Source organism: Corythoichthys intestinalis, chromosome 12 (genome assembly GCF_030265065.1).
Source record: "Corythoichthys intestinalis isolate RoL2023-P3 chromosome 12, ASM3026506v1, whole genome shotgun sequence".
NCBI lineage: Eukaryota > Metazoa > Chordata > Actinopteri > Syngnathiformes > Syngnathidae > Corythoichthys > Corythoichthys intestinalis.
Genome location: NC_080406.1, coordinates 49,807,704 through 49,832,555, shown reverse-complemented (window position 1 = coordinate 49,832,555; position 24,852 = coordinate 49,807,704). Strand labels below are relative to the sequence as shown.

At 38.6% G+C, this 24,852-nt stretch overlaps 1 protein-coding gene across 1 annotated transcript in view; it reads left to right on the top strand.

Moving 5' to 3' along the window:
• Positions 1 to 22,994, top strand: part of ubxn4 (UBX domain protein 4) — a 38,179-nt gene extending 15,185 nt beyond the window's left edge. The window contains exons 6-13 of the mRNA XM_057853126.1: positions 1,961 to 2,060; positions 2,129 to 2,183; positions 5,979 to 6,134; positions 6,619 to 6,734; positions 6,981 to 7,083; positions 10,662 to 10,793; positions 19,552 to 19,754; positions 22,573 to 22,994. Of these exons, the coding sequence (XP_057709109.1) occupies positions 1,961 to 2,060; positions 2,129 to 2,183; positions 5,979 to 6,134; positions 6,619 to 6,734; positions 6,981 to 7,083; positions 10,662 to 10,793; positions 19,552 to 19,754; positions 22,573 to 22,708 (1,001 nt within the window). The 3' untranslated portion in view covers positions 22,709 to 22,994. The remainder of the gene's footprint in view (positions 1 to 1,960; positions 2,061 to 2,128; positions 2,184 to 5,978; positions 6,135 to 6,618; positions 6,735 to 6,980; positions 7,084 to 10,661; positions 10,794 to 19,551; positions 19,755 to 22,572) is intronic.
• Positions 22,995 to 24,852: the final 1,858 nt, after the last annotated feature.

Here is a 24,852-nt window from a genome sequence, read left to right as displayed (position 1 = left end):
AGCTTAAATTTTCTACTTGCGCTCTCTGCTATGAATTTGGCTTTTTTCTTAGCATTTTCTGCTTCAATTTCAGCTGCCACAATTTGGTCCTCTAGCTCAAGTCTTTCAATTTCTTCTCTTTGTTGATGTTGAACATTAATTATTTTTAGTACCTCTTGAGTTGCCACAACTTCAGCTTCTGCTTGTTTTACATTAAGGGACAAGATTGACGAGTGGGAAGATGATTTGGAAGAAGTCTTTGACTTACTGGTTGTGGCTGAGTAAATGCTGGACACTGTGCTGTCAAACACTGACTTAGAATCAGGCCACAATATGTCTTTATCATCACCACTTCGATATTGTTGAGCATTTAAGTTTGCAGTTTTCGTCAATGCCTGGCATGTGTCATTTATTCTTCGAATGTCAGGCTCGGGAATTGCAATGTCTGTTATTTGGAGGTAGGTTTCATCAATGTCAACCTGTATGGCGTTGATTTCATTTATAACCTCTTCGATCAGATCTTCACCATATTTATCTTTAATTGACCGCTTTAAACCATTCATATGATATTTCCATCTTTTGTACATTTTCACAATTCTTCCATTTAAATTGCTCAATTTGTCATTTAACAGACTCATTCCCTTTTCAGTGAGCTTACGTGTGCGTCCAGTTTTCTTAATTTCAGGAGGCAGTTCTTCATCATCTGTACCAACCTGAGATTGATCAACTTCTCTTCTTGTTTCAACTTTAACATCCACTTGATGTGAGAAGACAGTCTGCATTGGACAATTACCTTGAGTGGTCTCTTCAGCTGGCGGGATAACATTTTCCTTTGTGTGTGGCATATTAAATGAAGTATGCTTAACTGGTTGAAATGTTATTAATTGGTTTCTATGAGTGAAATTTAAATGTAACTCTTATTGTGTACTTTAACTTGACTTTTGTGTGCACATTAAAAGTACATCACACTGACAGTTCTATAATGAGTGCGCAAATGGTTAATAATGTGTAAACAATTCTCAATAATAAAAACAATTATTATGAGAACTCACTTAAATCAAAATACTTAGATATGCACTTGGAACATTTGAACGTCAAATAGAATGGAGAATTACTTATTTGCTTAGACGTGCAGAAAATACGCTTATAGAAGAACACTTATGAAAGTTCGCATGACACACTTAATGGCAATTAGCAAGTACTTGCGCTACTTTAAAGACACAATATTCATGTGCTCGCTTGTGTAGCCTTGTCCACTTGCCGCTTGGATTCACACGAACCGCTCACACGTGATGCTTCCCTTTCCGTAGGTCTGCAGCCGATCCTTCTTCACCTCCAAGTCTTTCTTCACGACGCAAAAGTGTTCTACTGTACTGCTCATTGATTTCAAAGGAGGCTTCAGTTCCATTCACTGATGTTTATTGCTCTTCGGAACACCAAACAACGTAGAACTAAATAAAAACAAACATATATTCAATTTGAACAACGCTAGCATAGCAGCAAAGACGCTAATGGCAAAATACAATACAAAGTTGCACTGACCACTTTAGCCTGCATTCAACCAATGGCAGTCTTCTCAAACGCACTTTTCTCGGTCAAAGGTGATGCTTCAACATGAAACTTGCATGAAACTGTTACATTTACAACATTGTTAACGATGAGAAAATTATAAAGATATACAATATGCATCACATGCGTGAGAAACCCGAACGCACCTGCTCTCTTTCGCTCCAAAAATGTAAAGCTTCCGGTTAGCGTCGTAGCGTGCGCACTTCCGGTTAGCGTGTCAAAATAAAAGCATGACGTATTCAAAAATGAATGCAGATGCCTGCAGCTACAGTATGACCTAAACAATGATAAAAATAATTCAACTGTATATTTTTAGAATTTCAAAACATGAAATGATAAAATGTTTAGACATGATTTGAGGAACAGCTTTTTTAATTTTAATTATATTCCTGCCATATGCTTTCGACCATAGAAGCTACGTGTGGCCCATCAACTATGACTACTACTGCAGCAGGTGGATATCCAGATCCCACAAGTTCACGTTTGAGTGAAGAAAACGTGGATGTACAAAGGTAATGGGACACATACAAACTGGCTTTCAGTCATTTTCAAAATTCATTTTGATGTTTTATTTTTGTAGAATTAACATGAACATGGATGACATACATCAGCAAAAGATGACATTGGAAGAGGAGGTAAGGACAACTCCTCCGAGTGGCACCGTGACTTTCCATGGTTGGTGAATTCATGACCCACGTGTTCTGTGAACTAAGATACAAAGAAAGTGAGCCTGACCTGTTCTGTTTACTTAAGGGAAGCTATATTCCTTTGTTAAATCTTGTAGGCACCACAATACGTTTTGGTCAAATACTCATGTTTTATTTTAAGAGGGATCAAAGAGACTCATGTGCCTCCAAAGCTGTGGGTTGCTGTATGGAGTTAGGAACATGCCAAAACTAAAAAGACAAAAAGCGTGGTTTGCAAATAAAAACAATCATTCATTAAAGAATGAGTTTTGATTTGCGTACAGATCAATTTTGATTTGCTTGTAGATCGAATTCCTTTCTCTTGGTGATCGAACTGCTTTGGGGTTGGTGGTGCGTCCCCTCTTGCCATCCCTGAAGGCCGGTTGATGGGTGCGCGGGTGGCCCTCTCCCCAATTAAACCCTTCAGAGACAATTCATCAAGTTAAAATTTAAACGAAAAACTTTATGAAAGCATTACAGACTTGTTATAACATACATGGTTTTTCAGATATCTATAGGTTAACTAGCCTTCGAAGCCTTCATTTGCATATGTGAGTATATATTTGCATATGTGAGTAAAGTTTGAGTTTGTTCTACTAGTACACGTGTAGTACCATAGACTTCATAATGGTATTGACGGGACACGAGGCGTGGGGCCGATTAATAGGGGGCCTCATTGTTGGCGTGGCCATCAAAGCTGACCGACTGGAATCACAGACAAAGAGCTTTTTTTCGTTGAAAAATCTTGGGAATAAATGCTTAAATCCCTGAATTCTCTAGAGCAGGGATGTCCAAAGTTTTTGCAAAGGGGGCCAGATTTGGCGTGGTAAAAATGTGGGGGGCTGACCTTGGCTGACGTCCTTTATGTAGAACAATATATTTAAGCAAAATTTAGCAAACCATTCAGTGTAATGGTAAATGGTGTTACACTTATATAGCGCTTTTCCACCTTTCAAGGCGCTCAAAGCGCTTTACACTATCTCACTATTCACCTACTGGTGACGCAGCACCAGGAGCAACATGGGGTTCAGTATCTTGCTCAAGGATACTTAGGCGAGTTCATCAGGGCGAAGAATCGAACCCACAACCTCTGGGTTGGGGGACAACTACTCTACCACTGAGCCACGCCACCCCATGTGTCACATTTGCTTTATTATTTTTTTAAATGAATAATTTCAACAATCTCGCAACTAGCCTTTGAGGCGTTCTCTTTCAACTCTCGGGCTCTTGCGAAATACTACTGCTGTGAAATTAAACTAGCTTCAAGTTGCTTCAATTTCTCGCTGTGTATCTTCCCTGTAATGTTGTCGTACATGTCAGCGTGTCTTGTTTGGTAATATCGCCTCACATTGAAATCTTTAAAAACAGCGACTGTCTCTTTGCAATTTCCACCTATCCTTGAAGTGTCGGCCGTCACAGTCAACTTTTTTGTTTTATTGTTGCCATTTTAGAACATTGGAAGTAGAGGGTCACACGGAGTGCTGTTGCTTAGCCCTTAAATACCTGCAACATGAAGCAATTATCAGACAATCCCAAAATTTGAAAAGTAAGAAAAAGTCAAAATGAATATGTGTAATAAGCGCTCTAATATCTATAACCCAGGCTAAATCGTGTTTTTTTTCTTATGGAACCTGCAGATGCATGTGTTGACTTGCATCCATCATTTTTTTTCCCAAAAAGAAATGTCAAAATTCTAAATTAGTCTGAAAATCATGAAATTTTAGGTGTATCAAATGTGATACATTTGGCAATAAGGAGTTAAAGTGCTGCTGCCTTTTAGTGGGTAAATGAGGAGCAGCATTTCGTGTGTTAGCTACTTCATATGCTGGTTGCAGTACTGCTGACCAATTTGATAAGTCTATGTGCGGGCCAGATGTTATTGATTTTATGACAGAGGCTGGGGGCAGGATGAAATTTGACCACGGGCCGCATTTGGCCCCCGGGCCGGACTTTGGACATGTCTGCTCTAGAGATATGGATGTAAAACTGTCTCGATTCTTGGTTAAAAGCAAAATAAAACCGTGCAGGTAGCATTTATTTTACATAAATATGTCGAAGTACGATGCTAGTTTGTCAGTCAATGTGGCGGCCGCCCAATGTAATTGGAGCTTTTCTGGTGAAAATTCTTGTGAATAAGTGCTTAAATCCCTGAATTCTTTATAGAGATCGATGTAAAACAGTATCAATTCTTGGTTAAAAGCAAAAAAAAAAAAAAAAAAAAAAACGTGCAGGTAGTATTTATTTTTGTGAACTATGAGGCTAGTTAGTAAGGAAATTAGCAGTCGCCATATGTAAACAAAGAGCTTTTTCCGATGAAAATTCTTGTGAATAAATGCTTAAATGCCTGAATTCTGTATAGATGTGGACGTAAAAGAGTCTCGCTACTTGGTTAACAGCAAAAAAAATGTGCAGTTCGCAGTTCGCGAAGCATAATGCCAATGCTGTAGCGGCTAATTTCTCCCATTGATTTTTTTCACAACGTTTCAAAATGCATGCATGGTACGAAAAGTATAATAATTACTTTGAATCCTCCAACAAGTCACTCCTGAGACAATCCTTTCTGTTTGTATGCGGTACAGCTTTCATACTTTTTCAACCTAAATCCGGCGTTGGATCACTGCAGGTTTACTAACTGCAACCGACTGCGAATAACTATAACAGACTATAGGACAGCCCCATACTTGAAGGCATTGTGCTGTGGCTGACGGATGTGACCTGTCAATACAATTAGGCAGTCTATGGTAATACATTCAAAAGGTTTGAACATTTAAAAGCATTGTGTTTTCTTCTATATAGGGCATAATCATTGGATTTTTTAAATGAGATATTTAAAGAAATTATCACCAAATAAAGAAAAATGTATTTTTTATCATTTAGTCTTTTCTGCCGTCATCGCTCGAGAGAAAGTGATGTCAGCCCGTCACGATGTTGTCATGACACCACCGCCGTCTCGTATGGAGAAGATCGATAAAACTGGAGTGCAACTTCCGGTTTTGACGTGTCCTGGTGGCCTTTGAATGGTGAAAAGCACCATCTGCCGTTAGGGAGAGGATTTTTGGCAGCCCCATATGGTTTGGGCTGAGTGAAAAGAGAAAGTTGTTCAATACGCAAGTTAGAGCGCTCTTATCTGCAAGAGAAAGCAATTCAATGTGCAAGAGAATGCACTTCGTTCTTCAAGCAAATCAAAATCGATCTGTATACAAATAAAAAATTCATTCTTTTATGAAAGATTATTTTTATTTTGCAAACCACACTTTTTTCTTTTATCTAATGACACTTTTCTAGAGATGCACGATAATATCGGTCACCGATAATTATCGTCCGATAATGGCAATTATGACGTCACACAGATAATCCAGATAAAACGAAATTCAACCGATAATGCAATCCAATAATTATATACTTGATTTAGCCTCCAAATGTGCGCAATCAACAGTTTTGTCCAATTCTGCTAGTTTTAAGGAGGTGTTTTTGCTGTGTAGTAACGTGATATATGTTAGGAATGGCTTACTTTTAAAGGCATTTTTGTGCAACTTGGGTGTTTATTTGATCTTTGTATACTTTAACATTTTACATACATATTTGAATAGAATTATCAGCGTGACATTATCGGTTGTCGGGTGGAAGGGGCAGGAAATTATCGGTTATCGATATCGGTTAAAAAATGTATTGTCGTGCATCACTACACTTTTCATTTGCAAACAACTCCCCTGATCTACGTCTTTGTTGTGTTGTGACCTCCAGAAGGACCAGAATCAGATCAGAAAGCCAATGAAAAAGCAAAAGAATATGCTTGACCTTAAGAGGGAAGAGAATACAAAGCGACTACTGGAAGAGAGGAAGCAAGAAAGGGAGTTTGATCAGGCTGCAAGGGAGAGAGTCAAACAACAAATTGCTATGGTAATCTTTGGCTCTGCATTCCTTTGCACAAAAAAAAACTACCGGTAATTGTATCCTAAGTAGAGGTCTGACCATTCATTGGTTTCACAATTTGATTTACTTTATACTAGTAATTACGATCATTTCACCAATAATTTAATTTGATTTGCTGTCGTTGTGGTGATGTGTCACATTAAAGTTATTACTTGCTAATTCATTGAGTCATTGTTATATTACCATGTTTTTCTTTACTCAATAATTTAAAATAGTCAGGTAGCATAATTTTTGGGGAGAAGTGTGTGAATATGGTCAAGTTTCAAAAACAGACTATGATTTTCAGGAATTTTTTTGTCTGATTTTATTACTCATAGTTGAAGTATATATACAAATGATGAAAACCACAGACCTCTTATCTTTTTATTTGGTAGAATATGCACAATTAGTGGCTGACAAAATACTTTTTTGCACCACTGTATTCACATTTTTGTTCTTCGCTGTTTTGCAGGATCGAGCTGAAAGAGCAGCCCGTTATTCCAAATCTCTTGAGGAGGCGCAGCAAGTAACACAGGCCAAACAGACAGAGATTGATGCAAAAAAGGATACTGTTGTGAGACAAAGGAGGTAAATATGACATCTGCATGCCTCAAATTCAACAAATTCACATTTTAAGATCTTCAAACCCATAAAATGTGTTTTTGTGTAAATTGTGTTTGTAACCTTTTCAGTTGTGAAAAAAAAATAAGATCTTCATAAGAAGATTTATTCATAACTAAAAGGGACAAACTCTATACTCATTGGCTTTTTATTGACTCTGGGACCCACAAAAAAGTGTGATAATTCATTCCATGTCTATGTTTCCATCATCAGTACCATCACAAGGCTGCAGTTTCGCCTCCCGGATGGTTCATCATTCACAAACCAGTTCTCCTCACAGAGCACACTTCAGGAAGCTCATCAGTTTGTTAGTCAGGTTAGTAAAAGGACTAGGCCTCTACCGCAGTTAACTTATTCATTACCAAACATCTTGTCACAATACATGCCCTTCTTTTGAGTGCCACAAAATACAGTGGTACCTCTACTTACAAACGTCTCCAGAAACGTAATTTTCAAGTTACGGCACGCCTTACAGTGTAAAATCAAGCCTCTTGTAAAGAAAAAACTTTTAGGTTAAAATCAGTCAAAAATACTATACAATACTTTAAAAAATACATATGTGCTTTCTACATTTAAATGTCACGCCCTAAGATCCTGCTACCCTCTTACCTTCCCTATCATGCTTCAGTAATCTGATTCTGCTCTCCTATTGGCCATTGTTGATGGCGTTTCAATTTTGGTGTCACGGTATGATGACGTACACAGGTCCAATGGTGTTTTTGATCTAGTGGCCGCGGGTTGACCTCGGAACCAAAAGATCACAAATTCCTCGCATTTTTGTCTCACAAAGAGTTTTTTTAAGCCCACACACAGTTCACTAAATTAGTAGCACATTAGAGCATAGATGTCCTCGCGTTTTTGTGTCACAAAGAGTGAGAAAGGCACCATCGATCTCGTGAAAGAGGACATTGCCTCACTTAAAAGGTAGAATATACTATTGAGTGAGGAGCAGAAGTATTTGCACCCCTTGTGATTTTGCAAGTTCACCGACTTAGATAATAGGTAGAGGTTTGAAATTTCAATCATAGATGCATTCCCACTTATGTATGATTTTTCAATAATTTATTTGTAAATTACTGGGGTTCATAAGTATTTATACCCCAGAGAAAATCAGTGCTAATATTTAGTGTAGAATGACTAGAATCCTTTGTTTGCAATTACCAGGTTTTCACATATGGAAACAGGGATTTTGGCCCATTCCTCCACACAAATCTTCTCTAGATCTATCAGGTTTTGGGGCTTTCGTTGAGAAACAGAAGTTTCAGCTCCATCCAAAGATTTTCAATTGGATTGTGGTCTGGAGATTAGTTAGGCCACTCCAGAACCTTGATATGCTTTTTATGCAGCCACTCCTTGGTCAACTTGGCTGTGTGCTTCGGATCATTGAGGGAAGGAGGTTGTGGGTCAAAATCTGACGATCCATTTCACCATTCATCCCCTGCTTTATATAAAACAGTCTTCCTGTCCCCTTTGCCGAAAAGCAGCCCCAAAGCATGAGGTTTCCTCCCCCATACTTAACAGTGGGGATGGTGTTCTTGGGATTGTACTCATCCTTCTTTTTCCTCCACACACGACGAGTAACGTTTGTGCCAAAAAGTTCTACTTTGGTCTCATCTGACTACATGACTTTCTCCCATGACCCCTTTTGCGTCAGCATCCCTGGCAAACTTCAGACGAGCCTTCAAATGTTCTGGCTTTAACAGGGTAACCTTCTGAGCAATGCATGATTTTAAAAAATTCCACCGTAGTGTTCTACTGACACTGACAGTACCCTTTCAAACTGTGCATCCAGCTCTCTTCAGGTCATTGACCGGCTCCTGCCGTGTAGTTCTCGGCTAAGCCCTCACTTTTTTCATAATGAGTGATACCCCACGAGGAAAGAGTTTACATGGAGCCCCTGTCTGAGGTAGATTATCAGTCATATTTAGCCTTTTCCATTTTCTAGCAATTGCTGCAACTGTTGATTTATTCTCACCAAGCTGCTTTCCAATTGTCCCATAGCCTTTTCCAGCTGTGTGGAGCTCAACAATTTTTTCTCTGGTGTCTTTCGAAAGCTCTGGTCTTGCCCATGGTAGCCACTGACTGTCGGGTGAACATGTGACAATAATGGGCTAAAACGGGTGGTGGGTTGGTGGTTACTCATGTGGTAAAGGTGGATTTTTTTTTAAGGTAGACTGACAACTCTTTGAGTGTCATTATTGCAGATTCTTAAGGGTACAAATATTTATGAATCCCAGTGAATTACAAATAAATTATTTAAAAAATCATACAATTTGATTTCTGGATTTTTTAAAATTGTCTCTATAAGTGGAAATGCATCTACGATTGAAATTTCAGACATCTACCTGTCTTCTAAGTGGGTGAACTTGCAAAATCACAAGTGGTGCAAATACTTCGGCTCCTCACCGTATATATAAATATTTTTTCCTTTTTTCCTTTGCATTGCGTTCTAATATCTGCTTCGGTATAGGTATTAACGCTTAGGTTAGGTTTGGAATGATTCAAATGTGTTTGGCTGTTGTTTTATTCTGATTTTGGCCCGATAATAAAATTTAATGTGGTCTTTCAGTAGTGCTTAGAACCGATTGGGGCATTTACATGGAAAACACGTCTTTACTTATGGAATTTTCGGGCTACGAGACTACTTCCAGAACCAGTTAATGTCATAAGTACCGGTAGAGATACCACTGTATTGTGTTCTATGGCTACATGTACACAGAACTTTCAAAAAGAAATATTAGAGTCCCATTTTAGTTTGTTTATATTTATTATTTGATTCCTTAGTTATGAGCAGGTGAAGATCAATAAAAAACATTGTTAAAAATCTTTTGTAGTGAATGAGTTAAAGTTTTTTAACGCATAACTTCGGTCAAATGAGTGTGATCTGAAGTTTTTCATATGTGTCGTCTGTCAATTAACTGCAATTGCCCTTGCTAGGTCAAACTTTGGCTTTGAAATGGATGACAACGTGACTTCACATTGTGACCTTATTCAATTACCTGCCCACTTCATGCTTTGCATTCGCCCACTTATTTCAGGAGAGCTGACTGACTGAAAGATTGCTCACCGCTGCAGTCAACTCAACTCAAGACGAGTTTATAAATGGATTTAATTTACTTTGGGAAATATCCCTAACCATCTCACAACCAGGATTATGTGGTGTACTCGCTCATTTTTTGGAAGATCGTGTTCATAAACAATGACATTCATGTGCACATTTTCTAGTTGGTTGACAGATGGCCAGCTGCCTTCTGCAACTACTACTGATATTCTTATAAAAAAGGTAATCTACATGGTTTATTTCATTTAGGAAGTTTATATCAAACATGTCCCGTACTTTTTCGTGATACTCCGTGCTCAACCTTCAGGCTCAAAATGGTTGGTTAGCCCTGCTGTAAAGCCTTAGAGTAGGGAAGGGTAACACTGAGAATCTATAGTTTTGCTCGAGGTTCTGTTACTTTTACTTTTTGTCTCAAGAAATTTCCTGTGTAAATGTATCTCTTGCTTTCCTATCAAAAAATGTGTAGCTTTCTCAACATATCTCTGATCTCTGATAGAGATCCTGAAAGCAAATATAAAAACCGAACAAAGTATTTAAATTTGCAGCCTTCGTAGACGATGTCATAGTCTGATAGAGATCCTGAAAGCAAAAATAAAAACCGAACAAAGTATTTAAATTTGCAGCCTTCGTAGACGATGTCATAGTCTGATAGAGATCCTGAAAGCAAAAATAAAAACCGAACAAAGTATTTAAATTTGCAGCCTTCGTAGAGGATGTCATCTTAGACTTACTATCACTGTCGTACTTACTGTCCTTTACTAATGGTCTACCTTGTCTGCGCTTCTTTTTATATTGAATCTCTGTCTAAAGTTTTTTGGCTGGTTCTTTCCTAGGAAGTTGGAAACCGGTATGGCAACTTTTCCATGGCCACCATGTTCCCGAGAAGAGAATTTACCAATGAAGACCTGAATAGGACTTTCTTGGAGCTGGAACTTGCTCCTAGTTCATCTATTGTTATTCTGCCTGTGAGTACACTTTTATCAGACTAAATTAAATTGTCCCACATAAAAGAGCAGTATTATTTGCATCGACTCACGTTCCACATGTCAGGAGGCCCAATCACAAACTGCACTGCATGAAAATGCACTATTATTGCACTCAATTATTCCACTTTGCCGTTAAAAGTTACCCCATGCGTACTGCTGCTGCATTTATAAAGTATTTTAACTACAAACCGGATTCGGTTGAAGTTGGGAGATTGTGTAAAATGAAAATAAAAAAATACGATTTGAAAATCCTTCTCAACCCACATTCAATTGAATACACTACAAAGACAGCAAATTTAATGTTCAAACAGATAAACTTATTTTTTTTTGCCAAATAATAATTAACTTAGAATTTCATGCAACACGTCCAGTAGAAGTTGGGAAAGGTGGCAAAAAATACTGAGAAAGCTGAGAAATGCTCATCAAACACCTATTTGGAACATCCCACATCTGATCAGGCTAATTGGGAACAGGTGGGTACCATAAAAGGAGCCTCCCCAAACATGCTCAGTCATTCACAAGCAAGGATGGGGCGAGGTTCACCACTTTATCCACAACTGCGTGAGAAAATAGTTGAACAGTTTAAGAACATTTCTCAAAGCAAAATTGCAAGGAATTTAGGGATTTCAACATCTACAGTCCGTAATATCATCAGAAGTTTCAGAGAATCTGGTGAAATGGATGCACGTAAGCGACACCGCCGGAAACCAAGACTGAATGACCGTGACCTTCAATCCTTCAGACGGCACTGCCTTAAAAACAGACATGAGTGTGTAAAGTAGTGATGGGTCTGTGAAACCTCATGAAGCGTGTCGACACAGTGACACATTGTGTTGACACAGTGTGGATACTGTGTCATTGAATACTGACACCTGCTGGACATAAAAAATCCCTACAGGCAACCCATTTGACAGACTGACACTGAATTGATGACATAGCATGTAAAATCAAATCATTTAAGTCTTTGCATTCATATTGCATTAGTCCATATCTTTACATTATGTGAACATATATTATAATGTGAAAATGTAAGTAATAATGAATGGGTGAATAAGGAATGCCTGTGGACTTTTTGTTCTGATAAAATTTTATTCAAAAACAGTTTTTTTTTTTTCTAAATTTAGTTGTTGTTGTTTTTTTTTTAACAAGCCTGCTGTGGACAACACACTCGCATGGAACCAACAATGCCAGCATGCACAAGAATTTCCAGTTGAAAGAGGTTTGGATAAGATATCCATTGGCTCCTCCAGTATCGAAGAAAATCGGCATTGCGTGCCATGTTCGGCTCAGCCATGCATCGTTGCACTTTTGCAATTTCATCTACAGTTGCACTGCCTCCTTGACTCCCCACTTTGTCATCTAAGTGCTACCATAGCCCATCAGAAAGAAATTGAAGTGGACGAAAAAATAAATTATAGCTTAATTACAGATTTCTAATAAATTACCAAAAAAGTGACTGTGTGAAAGTAAAGGAATGGTTCTATACCTGTGTTTATTTGGGGATTATCAGAAACTTCAATCTCATGCTTGGCCAGTAATGCTTCAGCATTGAGGAGGTGGCAACTGTTTTTATATGACAGGTTAGTCATATACAAAGTACAAATGCGACATTTCACCTGCAAAAAAATAACTTTTGATAGTAAAATCAAAACTTTTTGGGATCGCGTAACGACCCGATAATCGCGTTCTGACCAGGATTCGAACCCGCGCGCACGATGTGTCGGGGAAGAATGGCGTATGCTCTGACCACTATGCTAGCGGATCAAACGCTGTTGCGTAGGGTAAAGACAAGGGACGGCAACCGACGGACCCGCGTGCACCCGTCACACTAATAAACTAAGCTTTACCTTAAAATTAATTGTATTTTGAGTGAATGATGACAAGTGCGTTTTCCCTGTCTTACGTCCATTTCCACAGCAGGTAGACAACGAGGAAGTAACCGTGAGATGTGGATTGTTTCAGCAACTCCATCGCATTGACAGACGCGCTTCCTTTTGAACCAGTTTGCCGCGTCATGACTGTGTCGACACAGTTCAATGAGTTCATGCATCGGTCACGTGATTTTCTTGTAGCGATACGCGCACCGACGCAGGGGTTGCTCCATGAGCTCGGCGCGCGCGCCGGCGCATTAGTATCACTAGACCCATCACTAGTGTAAAGTAGGAATGGAAAAACCGAGGCTTTCCGAAACAATGAACCACTTTTGAGACAATTGCCCTAAATTGAATAACTGTTTCGAGGCGTTTGACACACTGCAAGAGCTCCATCTAGTGGATAAACAGAGCATGGTTCTTTTTAAAACTAAAGTTGTCAAATTGCCTCAGCATTACATATCTTCAATAGAATTAAGTGGATGTCGTCTGTTTCAACTGTGAGATCGTGTCGTCATTAAGTGTGATTTACACAATTAAAGTTGACCTTTTTAAGCCCGTGTCATTGCTTTGCCTGTGAAGACGCTTTGAAAGCAGTATTTGTAATACACGACAGTGCTAGTCTTGTTAGAGGCTCGTCCTAGATGTCGGGTAGTAACTCTGTATTGTTAGTTTTTTGTCAATATTACAGCACAGTGCTTGGGAACAGGGATATTATTTATTGCATAGTATCAGGATTTCCAAATCATAAGATGGAAGTAATTGAGCCAAATAAAAGTAAGGAAAGGTTTGTGAAATATTTTATTTTTTTAATTAAGTATAATATATATGTGTGGGGGGGGGGGGTTGTATTTGTATCTATTCTAAATAAACGTATGTCACTATCTAGTGTATAACAATGTGAATGAATTTAATGAAATTTAAGTGATAATGATATTCCCAATCCTGACTTGAAAATGAGCAAATGTTTGTAGTACTCGCTAAAATTCCTCCTCTCAAAAAACCGCCGAATAACTGCGTTATTCTGCCACTTTTTGTTGCGTTCCCACCGACTGAGCGGGCGGGCTCCCATCGAGTTTTCATTTTCCTGTGTGGCGCATTATGAAGCGTAAAATACGACAGAGAAGACCCCAGACTGTTGAACAACTGAAGCGGTTCATCTATCAAGAATGGGAAAGAATTCCGCATGAGAAGCTAAGAGAATTAGTCTCCTCGCTTTCAAAACGTTCATTGAGTGTTATTAAAAGGAAAGGTGATGTAACGAAGTGGTAAACATGCCCTTTCCCAACTTCTACTGCACGTGTTGCAGCCATGAAATTCTAAGTTAATTATTATTTGAAAAATAAAATAAAGTTTATGAGTTTGAGCATTAAATATGTTGTCTTTGTAGCATTAAATATGTTGTCTTTGTAGCGTATTCAATTGAATATAGGTTGAAAAGGATTTTCAGATCATTGTATTTTGTTTTTATTTACATTTTACACAATTTCCCAACTTCAACCGAATCCGGTTGTAGATAAATTGTAGGCGTGTGCTGTATGAGATTTTGACGATAATCATGGTATGACGTTATTGCAATTATAGCTCTAAAATGTGTTATTTTGAGATCTAGGGGTTAAAAAAAAATCTTTCGAACAGGATTTTTAAAAATTTCACAACATATTTGCAAGATGGAACATCGACATGACTATAATGTTAAAATGAATAAATAAATTGAAAAAAAAAAATGAAATTGAAGTATTTTAAATATTATTGAAATAGATATAATGTATAGACTAAACCCATAGCCACAGCTCAAGTTTCTAAACATTAGAAATAATTATTTTCCACAAAATAAGTACAAGTAAAAACACTTCGAAATAAAATTTAAAATATATATACTATTAGGCACTTCACTGACTTTAAAGCTCCATCTCAACATTTTAGAGACTTGCTTATTTTCTACATATTGCTCTCTCAGTCCATGTTTTAATGCAGGAATGTGAGTTTGTTCACCTTTTCTGGGTTAAAATACCACTACTACTATTAATATTTGTTGAATATTAATGGAGAGCAAGTGTAAGAGACGGAGCGCGTGTGTATGACTTGTATCATTATTTACACATTATACACACACACACCCACACTCTCTTAACACCAGTGACGTGCGGTGAGGTTCATGGTTGGTGAGGCACTGACTCCTTCCGTGTCAGATTTCCAAATATATAAACCAAAAAGGGTAGCTTATTCAATTGGCTACTGGTTATTTCATATCTCATCAGCATTCTTCACAAAACACGCACACACGGTACATATTATCGATACGTAAAAGTAAGAAAATAACATGCATTTGCTCTACACCCTCAATGTGTTGGTCGTCGCAATTCTATAATTCATGCAACATAAATGAGAGTAAAGAGTGGTGTACAAAACGACAGAATTCAATTCTGACCTTTTGTGAAATATTCAGTTGTTTTTAAAACTTTTAATTCTGATACTTTAATCAATTTATTACAGTTTGCTAAACAAAAAGTGTGAAAAGAAAAACAAAGAATATTTTAAAGGCCAAAATTTAGTTTTTAAATATTGTATTGTATTTTTCTTGGTCTAAGCTCTTTTTTTTTTTTTTTTTTTTTTTTTTTAAATAAGATTGAAATGAAAACTGTTTGTGCTCTTGCGCCTGTCCTTCACCACAAAAACCTGCGCTAATTTGGAAGGGCATAGGTTTGGTATCAACATTCATAGGGACAATATAACAGCATAACCTGCATGTAGGTACACTTTTTGCTGGGGACGGGACATTAATTAGACCAAACAGATTGGATGAAGGGGACAAAGGGCCACATTTCTCATGTATATGAACCTAATTAATTAATAGGCAAAATGATCAATGCAAAATAAATCCTTATCTTCTGATAATAACTTTTACATGCATTGGTTCAGATGATACACTGTTCGATTCAAACCTTTGTTTTCAAAAAATACTAAAGAAACATTTTGAAAACTTCCTGAATAAATGTCTGGTTTTTATTAGCAAACATAAACATAATGAAAATAATTCACTTAATAATGGTAGGGTCAATTCTATCCTTACAACATATGGAACTATTGAAAGATCTAAATTCTCTATATAACTGAACATTATATCATGCAAAAAAGGTAAGGTTGCTTAAAAGTTGGTGGGGACAATTTTAGCATCCTGAAAAGTTGGTAGTGTTATGTCCTTACCGTCCCTATGCAAACCTACGCCCTTTTTGTAAAAGTCCTCCTTATTTTCCTTTACTTTAAAAAAATCTCTCCGCCTCAATGGAGAGGATTACTTCAATTAGATCGTTCTGTGTTCTATTTGACATGCCAGAAAACACATTGGATGTGTCCAAAAGTCTAGCTAACCTTTCATCTTTCTCAGCAAAACCATGTAATCGTTCTACATATATGCCACGTTTAGAAGAGCTTACATGCTCATCGTTACCACGAAATGTTAACTCTTGTTTAGCTAGGATGCAGGTTTCATTAATGAGGTCTTTCAAACTCTTTTCTTTACCTTAGCATTGAGGATGCTACCATTGAGCTTCCGCTGTTCGTCAAAGCCAAATCGATCCTTGAGCTTCCAAAAGTTTTTAAAGCAATCAGGCTTTGAATGTGAGTCATCGAGCTCTCATGTTTGCTGAGGCTTCGTGGTAGTTTTTCAATGTCACAATATCTCGTGTTAGTCCAGACATTGGCACAAGTTGAGAAGAAAAGGCAGGGAAAGCAGCAAAGGCGATTTTTCGAAGGACAGCCACATAGCCAGTCTTTTTGGGTGTACCAGTCCGTTTGAAAAGCGCGAGTTATCTTCTGTCCCGTAGTTTGAAGCAAACCTTTTAGCTCCGGTGTTGTGTTAACCGCGTCCACATTTAACGGAAAGTCCAGTTTCACGTACGCCCCCTAGCAGTGCGGCAGAGTACTATCTGCCGCAACCTGTGCCTTTTCACTGCGGTTTTATTTCCCATCAGCAAAACTAAATATGTCGCTAACAAACATTAAACTTTAAGGGATAAAGACATTAGCCAGACTGTGGAAAATCAGGTCAAATAAACGTATCTGGAAACATTATAATGGCGACATGCAAATGTACGGCAACCTGCACGCTCCAATTCCATGTATCAACCCAGTTTGTTATGGATTGCGCAATCAGAGGTGAGGCTTTACTCGTTGCTGCCGCACCTCTCGTTTCATTTCTTTATTTGAACAGGAAATAGGCAAATTCAGCGATTCTGACTATAAAAATGTTTGAAATGAGTCATACATAAAGAGCAATGGACAAATATTCATATAAATTTGATGCTATAATTATTTTTTTGTCATGATGACAGGTGAGGCTCTGCCTCACCTGCCTCCCCTGACCGCACGTCACTGCTTAACACGGAAAGTCGCCGTAGAGAAAAAACACCACAGGCTGTATTATGAAAATGTTATTTTGAACAGATGTTTACAATGGCGGAAGACTTATAGTGAGGAAACAAGTTAGTTTTCTCAGCATGCTAACTAGCCACGTTGATAGCCTCGTTAACAAGCTCACGTTATACTATTGGATTTACCGTCACTAGACACAAAACACGCTGGAGTGAAATCTCGTAGCTGGTGGGGAAACGTTCATGAATGCGTTTATTTACTTTAAATTTTGTGTAAAGTGACGGGTGATGGTCACGTTAATGTGAAATAATATAGGAGGTGTTGCCTGCACCTCTGCTGTCCTTCCTCCTCTAAGCCGCGGCCGTCTGTTTCTTTTCGATAGCCGAAATATGAACAGTTGAATACCTAATTAGGGCTGTCCCAAACGACTAATTTTCTCCCGATTAGTCAGCCGACTATTTTTACGATTAGTCGACTAATCTAATAATTAAAAAAAATTTTTTTTTTTTTTACTAATTTAGCTATGAAATTTTTGTTGACGCTTATCAATTCACAAAAAACATATTGGAACACTCAAATCATTTATTAAAGTACAAATAAACACGTAAATAACAATAATAAATCATAAATAAACAATGAGTTCAAATGCTGATAGAATTAACTAGTGTAGCATCCCGATTGAAAAGATGGTCTCTTAAACTGATGGTTTACAACTTTTATTCCATCCTTGATGTAAACACACCGTAAGAGCTACGGTGCACACAAATAAAGCAACACAATTAGAAATTAACAAAAACTTTTCACTTTTTTCCTTTTAAACCTTATTTATATATCAATGAATTGCCTATATGAATTGCCTTTACCTTATTACCTTATCATTGACAATCTCTCCCTTGAGTGCAATCACTGTATATACTGTATATATTTATGATCTTTTAACCTTATATAATTTTCTATACCATAAAATAAACCATAACATGAAATAAATCTTTCAATTAGCATTAAGAACAATACTAATAGCACTTATAGGCCCATTGTCAATGAAACATTATTATTTAGTAAGGCGACAGCACCCTCTGGTGTACAAAAAATGGAGAATAAAAAAAAAAAATTACAAACTGCGTGAAGGCGCTTGAGGTGTTTATTCACGGCCGACGTGCAGCCAAGCTTGGCACTGAAGAGACAGGACAGAAGAGTGTACTCTCCTTAGTTTCTTTGAAATAAGTCAATGTTTTGGACACTCTGGTGCGCTTTTTTTGGCTTTGTGTCGCTTTCCCCGCTTGCAAACAGAGCATCCGACATTCTAACTTTCCACGCATATATTTTTTTAACCCTTCATTAACCGTCGACGGGATGTTGTGCTCGTCGACAGATTTACGTCATCGATGACGTCGACTATGTCGACTAGTCGGGACAGCTCTATACCTAATACTAATACCATACTAGCGACTGTCATTTTTGAGAGGGGAAAATGCTCAGCTGAAGTTTTGACAGCGACAGCAGTCTCACTGACACACAGGACAGAGCGACAACTGGGGAAGGGTGAGCGCTGCCGCTCCAAGCTATTTCTCGCTACATTGGAATATAAAAAATAGCTAATACCTTACTACGGTATGACGGAAAGTTTTAGTGGTTTTGAAACCATGACATTTTCATACCACAGTAAACCTTGAAACCAGTATCTGGCACATGCTTAATAGACTGACGTTCTGATATTGAAATTTGCATTCCTGATGGTGATAGTCATGTGATGTTCCGCTGTCCAATCAAAACACCAGATAGGTGATGTAAACGTCTAGCACACGCTCTTTTGCAGTCTGGGATGCTTTTTAATTCATTATAGGGGCCCGAAATGATCCGGGAATGCATAATGCATCAAGGATGTTGCAGCGAAATGCTGAAAGCTTTTTCTATCAAATAGCTTTAAAACATTTGTCATATCACTTGCTGTTTATTTTGGTTATTCTGGGTTACCTCGTTTTGATTTCAGTCTACTTCTTGTTGACTTTTGGACTATTATGGGTCACTTAACGTTGATATCGGGTCACTTCCTATTTATTGTGGGGTGTTTCTTAGTCATTTCCTGTTTATTTTGATTTTGGGACTATTCTGGTCGTTTGGTCTTTGATTTTTGATCTTTGTTGATTTTGGGGCAATACCAGGTAATTTCCTGTTGATTTCGAGTCACTTTCTGTTGCTGTTTGGGCAATTCCGGGTCACTTCTTTGGTGAGTTCAACAAATAATTTGGACAGAGTTCATAGTCCCATCAAAAATTGGAAGCGGTTAAAAATACCTCACTTTATAAAGCTGGGGATGAACATTTTTTATTTTTTTAGATATAAGATAAAATAGGCTTGGGATTGTCACATGACAAAATGTGGAAAAGTTCAACTGGTGTGAATACTTGTGTACTACTTTTAGTGTATTTAAGTTGTCTGTTTTTTTCATCGTCTCCAAAACAGTCAAAAAATTCCTCTTTTTCCTCTTACAGTGCGGCAGACCTTCTACGGTTGTTCCATCTCCTAGTGGTGGGACGTGGGGTGTCCTGAGCACTTTGTTCTACCCTGTTCTCACCATATGGCGATTCCTCATGTCCTTCCTGTTTCCAACCCCACCACAAGAAACATCAAGGAGTTCTTCTCCCCCGTCTCAGTCTCACACCAATTCAGCAACACCCTCTGATAAACCAAAACGGTAAGTGATTGTCTGGCCTTTTTTGGATTATCTCTATATAAATTATAACTATGATGTTAATTTAACAAACTGATATGAGTATTTCTACTTATTAAGCAAATGTCTAAATTGTCTCCCAAATTTCTATGGTTCATTTACACTAATTTGGTAAATGAGAAGACAGGTCATGAGTTCATTTCAAGCCTGCTGTTTGCATTTGGAATCTGCTGCTGCTTACTTCCAAAGAGCTGACAGTAAACGTCCCCACTCCTGAAAGTGGAAGGAAGGTTACTATGTCAAACAATGGGGGAGGAAGGGGATGTAAAGTCACCAAGCTGTTGACATTTGGTATGGCCACATCTTTTCGCTGTCACAAGTGGCAACTTTAGAAGGGAAGAGAGTGCACACATTTTGATGACTTGGAGAAGGTGTTGCTCGAGTTCTGCATTGCTTCTTCCCTATATAGATGGCCAGGCCCCCTGATATAAGCGAGTTGTTACCTGTATAACTGGTCTCCGAGTATGGTCTGCATTGCTCTGGTACCACTCCTCTTGAGAGGTGCCAATAAGGTGTGGTGTTGTATTGGCTTGGTGTCTGGATATTAGGGTAGACCCTAGTGGAAAAGCGTGATCAGAGGAACGCTCTCCCAGAATCTGAGCTTTGTTATGTAATTGGACACTCTGGTAAAGAGAGGTGCAGCTGTCATCCTGGCCTTAGAGGTCTTCAACCGTGTCCCTTGCGAGTCCTGTGGGATGTGCTTTGGTAGTATTTGGTATTTGACTCCCAGGCGTGGGCAGTTCGGTCCCTGTACAGCCAGTGCCAGAGTTTGGTCCACATTGTCAAGGCTATCCTTTGTCGCCGATGGTATTCATGACCTTTATGGGCAGAATTTGTTGGTACAGCCGAAGCTTTGAGGGAATCTGGTATTCTGGTATGGTGGCCTTGATATTGCATTACTGCTTTTAGCAGAGGATGTGGTTCTCTTGGTTTAATTAATCAGGCCTCAACCTCAGTGTCAAGTGGTTGGAATTAAAATCAGAACCTCCAAATCTAAGGCGATCGTCCTCAGTTGGAAAATGCTCATGCACTAAATTAGCTGCAGCTGTCTTGGCAGCCGTGAACACTACCGGGTTTTGAGTGGAACACCTAAATACACACAGTGCAGGTCATATCTGCAAATTAAAATAATTCACAAATGATAATAATTCACAAATCCTCGCCTGTAGCCCCTATGCAGAGGTAACAAATAATGTGTACATGCCCTCCTAAACCTCAGTTGTTTAACTATTTGTCTCGTGAAGTAGCCTTTGTCTCTCTAAACTGAATTCTCTAAATTAGTTGAATGCCCAGTCCCACCTGTTAAACAAGCTAGGCTAGCCGCTCGCCATAAATCAATTAATAGCTGTAAAGTGGCGGCAGGAAAAATAAATACAACTATATACTGTCATGCCCTTGGCTGAGAGAGGAGTCAGGAATGGCTTGACTCACTTTAATGTGACAACAATAATACAAAGGGCTGCTGCGGAGTGCGACTCCTATCACTAGCTCCCAGCCCGTTACATCACTCCACTTGCTCGGTCCCCCTACGTCTCAGCCCACATGTCCAGAGCTCTTACAGGGGCTGCACATAGTTACGGACATTACATTATTATGGCTCAATATTTAGTAATGTATCTGCTTCACAAAAACATATGAGGAAAAAAAAATACACATACAAATCTGTGTGTAGTAGTAGAAAGTGAATAAGCTCCAAGAAAACTGCAGGCTCCCTCGTTTGAGTATGGGCTCACACTATTTTAAAAACAATGCAAGCAGGCTATAAGCATCTTTTATTTGCTAAATGCCAAACATAAAATCAGCTGTGTAGTGTGTGCCCTATTGGAATGTCAACAAGAAATGTCATTTTTTAAAATTATTATATTTACCACTTGCAGCAGCAATCATGCCTCGAAAGGAAATTAGAAAAGTGTTTTGTTGATTCTTGCTAGTTTGGAATAGGTTGAAATTTATTTAAATATATAAATAAATATTTAAATACGTAATACATCTGCAACCTTTTTTCTTTCTTTCATTAATTCACATTGTTATAATGAGGCAGCCGGGCTGGCAGTTAGATACGCTGCAAAAGGTGCACCGCGCCCCCCTTTCGGAGGACCTGCCTCCCAAATTGTCTGTGCACGCCGCTGAATGAATGGAATCTGCGATTGTCTAGCTGATCAATAAAGCTTCCGCACTACAGACTCTGTACTCTGTAGTGATGAAAAGACCTGAGCCAAAAGGCGAAGCTCTCAATTGTCCAGTTTGTTTACAGTTGTACCCTTTCCATTGAGTGTCAATGAATCATATTGCATTTTGCAAAGGGGAGTAGTGGAGGGCCAAGCGCACAACAGTATCTTAAGCTGCATCACGCTCCGACAGTGACAGGGAAAACAGAAAGCAAAGATGCAAGCTTTTGATTGCGGGCTCCAAAGTGTGTCATTTAGATTACAGGGCTTGTTCTGCAACGGTGTAAAAGAAAACCACAACGAACTCTCTTGCTGTGATGACATTATCACATTCCGCAGTCATTTTAGGCATGCACAGTCGCTGATAATGGCGGCCCCCTCGTCTTGTGTATTCTGCAACATTTTGTTGTATTTTTGCATTTTATAACATACCTGTTGTCAGTGGAGAAACATTGAATACATGTGACAATTTTGTTGTGGGGTAGCAGCACTAACGACATTTCCCTTATTAAAATAAATAATTTAAAATTCCTGAGCGATAACCACCCTGCCACCACCATATTACTGCAGGATCACTTGCAATAATGTTTTTTTTCCCTTCTATGCCTTCTTAGGGAATCTCTTTCTACACCTTTGGAAAAGGAGCCCAAGAATTTCAAGAAAGATGGTAAAATATGCCAGCTAATGGCTCAAGAGGACAGTGAGGATGACAACAACACCTGGAATGGCAACTCAACACAGCAAATGTAGCTCTGTAAAAGTAGTGCTTTTTCTGTCTGCTCCTATCCTAAACATTGCCACTACTACCACCCCATCCCAGATCAGATGCAGTTATTAAAGATTAGTGTTTTCTATTTTGTGTTCCAGGGGCACTTGCATGGTGAAATCAAAGTTATATTGTACTTTTTTCTTTTCTGCATTAGAGTGGAAAAAAGAGACATTTTTTTCATACTTGCATTTGTTGCTAATATTGTCCTATGTAGTGATATTCATCAATCAACTGTATATTCAATTAAATTGACTGGGAGGCCAACTAGCCAACTATCTGCATATTTGTATTTAGTTCACTGACAATACAGTTGACCAGGGCTGGACTGGGACACCATTTCAGGCCAGGAGAAAAAGGTATAGTTTTGATTCAAATTATCTCGCTAAGCCAGCTTCCCACCCTGCAATGAAATCAAGCATATGCTGGTTCCTGTATCAGCAAAACTAGTAACAAAAGACAACATATCCAGAATGAGCATCTGGATTTGTTGTTTTGGATCTAGTCTTGCCGGGTAAAGAAACAGGTGTAGGCTGGATTTATCAGCAGGGCTGTGGTAAATCAATGATTCATAAAATAGTGAAAATTGTCACAACCAACCCATTCTCGCATTCTGTATTTAGGCACGCTGAACCTTTAATGGCAAACAAAACTATAGAATTTTTGCCCAATACGTTGATCTGATGACTTCCACTGAATGCGCTGAATTATTCCTTCAACTTTCAATAGAAATTCGGGTGGGTCTCAAGAACTGACGTGAGCAATTTCTGAGCATTTTGCAATTACGATGGTGTGACGGAAAGGCCTCTAATTTGCTTATTTTCTCACTGGTTGTAATAAAGTAAATAAATAACCAACCACTTGTTTCGTCGTAAACATACTTAATCATTGTGTGAGATGTCTGCGACACAATACCCACTAGCTATTGAAAGCAAACCGTGGAGTATAGCAGTGCTCTGAACAAGGCTGAGACTTTGCTGATGATTTTTATAGAGATTATTACTTAGCAACCTTTGTCCATACATGAACAACCTAGAGGTGGATGGGACTCGTAGATACAAAATGATGGGTCAGTAACATGATTTATTATTTCGAAACAGAAATGTAGTTGTGCACTCCAGGTGTTCAGACTGAATGAGTTTAAACCACGATTTATTTAAAGGGGAAGTTCAGTAGTTCACTAACAAATAACTGACAAACTGCACGGAATTTGTGGTGACTAATTACACCCCCACAAACTCGAAGACGTAGCCTAATGTCAAAAATTTGGAACTTCCCCTTTAATCACTAAATGAATGAAAAAACTTTGTTCTACATTCATCTCCCAGTTTAACAAATGGTGGAAAGGGCATATTTCCACCTGGCTTTTACAATCAAATTCCATTCAGAAGGCATCATGATTTTATGAGTAATGTGAATGTTTTTAATTATTTAAAACAAAAACATGGCTGGTGGCATGGTACCCAATGCCAGTGTTTCCAAACCTTTATAAAGGCAAGGCACATATTTCCCCATAAAAAAAAAATGATAAAAAAAACTTTACCAGAATGCCACATGGGATGGATACATAGGCAGCCCTAACTACTGAGCCAGGACGAGTGATTGGCACGCACTACTCCCAGCCAGAGTGTGAAGTCCCAACAGGTGAGGGCATAAATGCATAATGCATCCATCTGGGTGCGGCAAGTGAGGGTGATGGCTATGGAGCGAGGATGTGTTGTTTGGATACCCAACGCCCAGTCCAAGTGTGACGCTGCTGGGCGTGTCAGGTGAGAGCACAATGCATGACTCCAGTGGTTCTTAACCTTGCTAAGGGTACAGAATCCCATTAGTGTCATATGTGGTTTCACCGAACCCTTTGAAATTAAATAATAAAGCAATTTTTCACAAATTCAAAACCGATATATCTAAGCTAGCAAGCTGATAATTTCGCAAATTCCTGTTCAAAATTCTCAATTTGAAAGCATGTTTTATAAACAGGTCAAAATTGAAGACCACTCTGCCCATTGGTGTGTTGTATTCCCTCTTACCATGTGCGAGTCAACCTTCCACTAAGCAAACCAGTTACTCCTCCCAACAGATCGAGGACTAGAAGTTAAATGGATTAAGCATGTAAATTCGGAGCAAA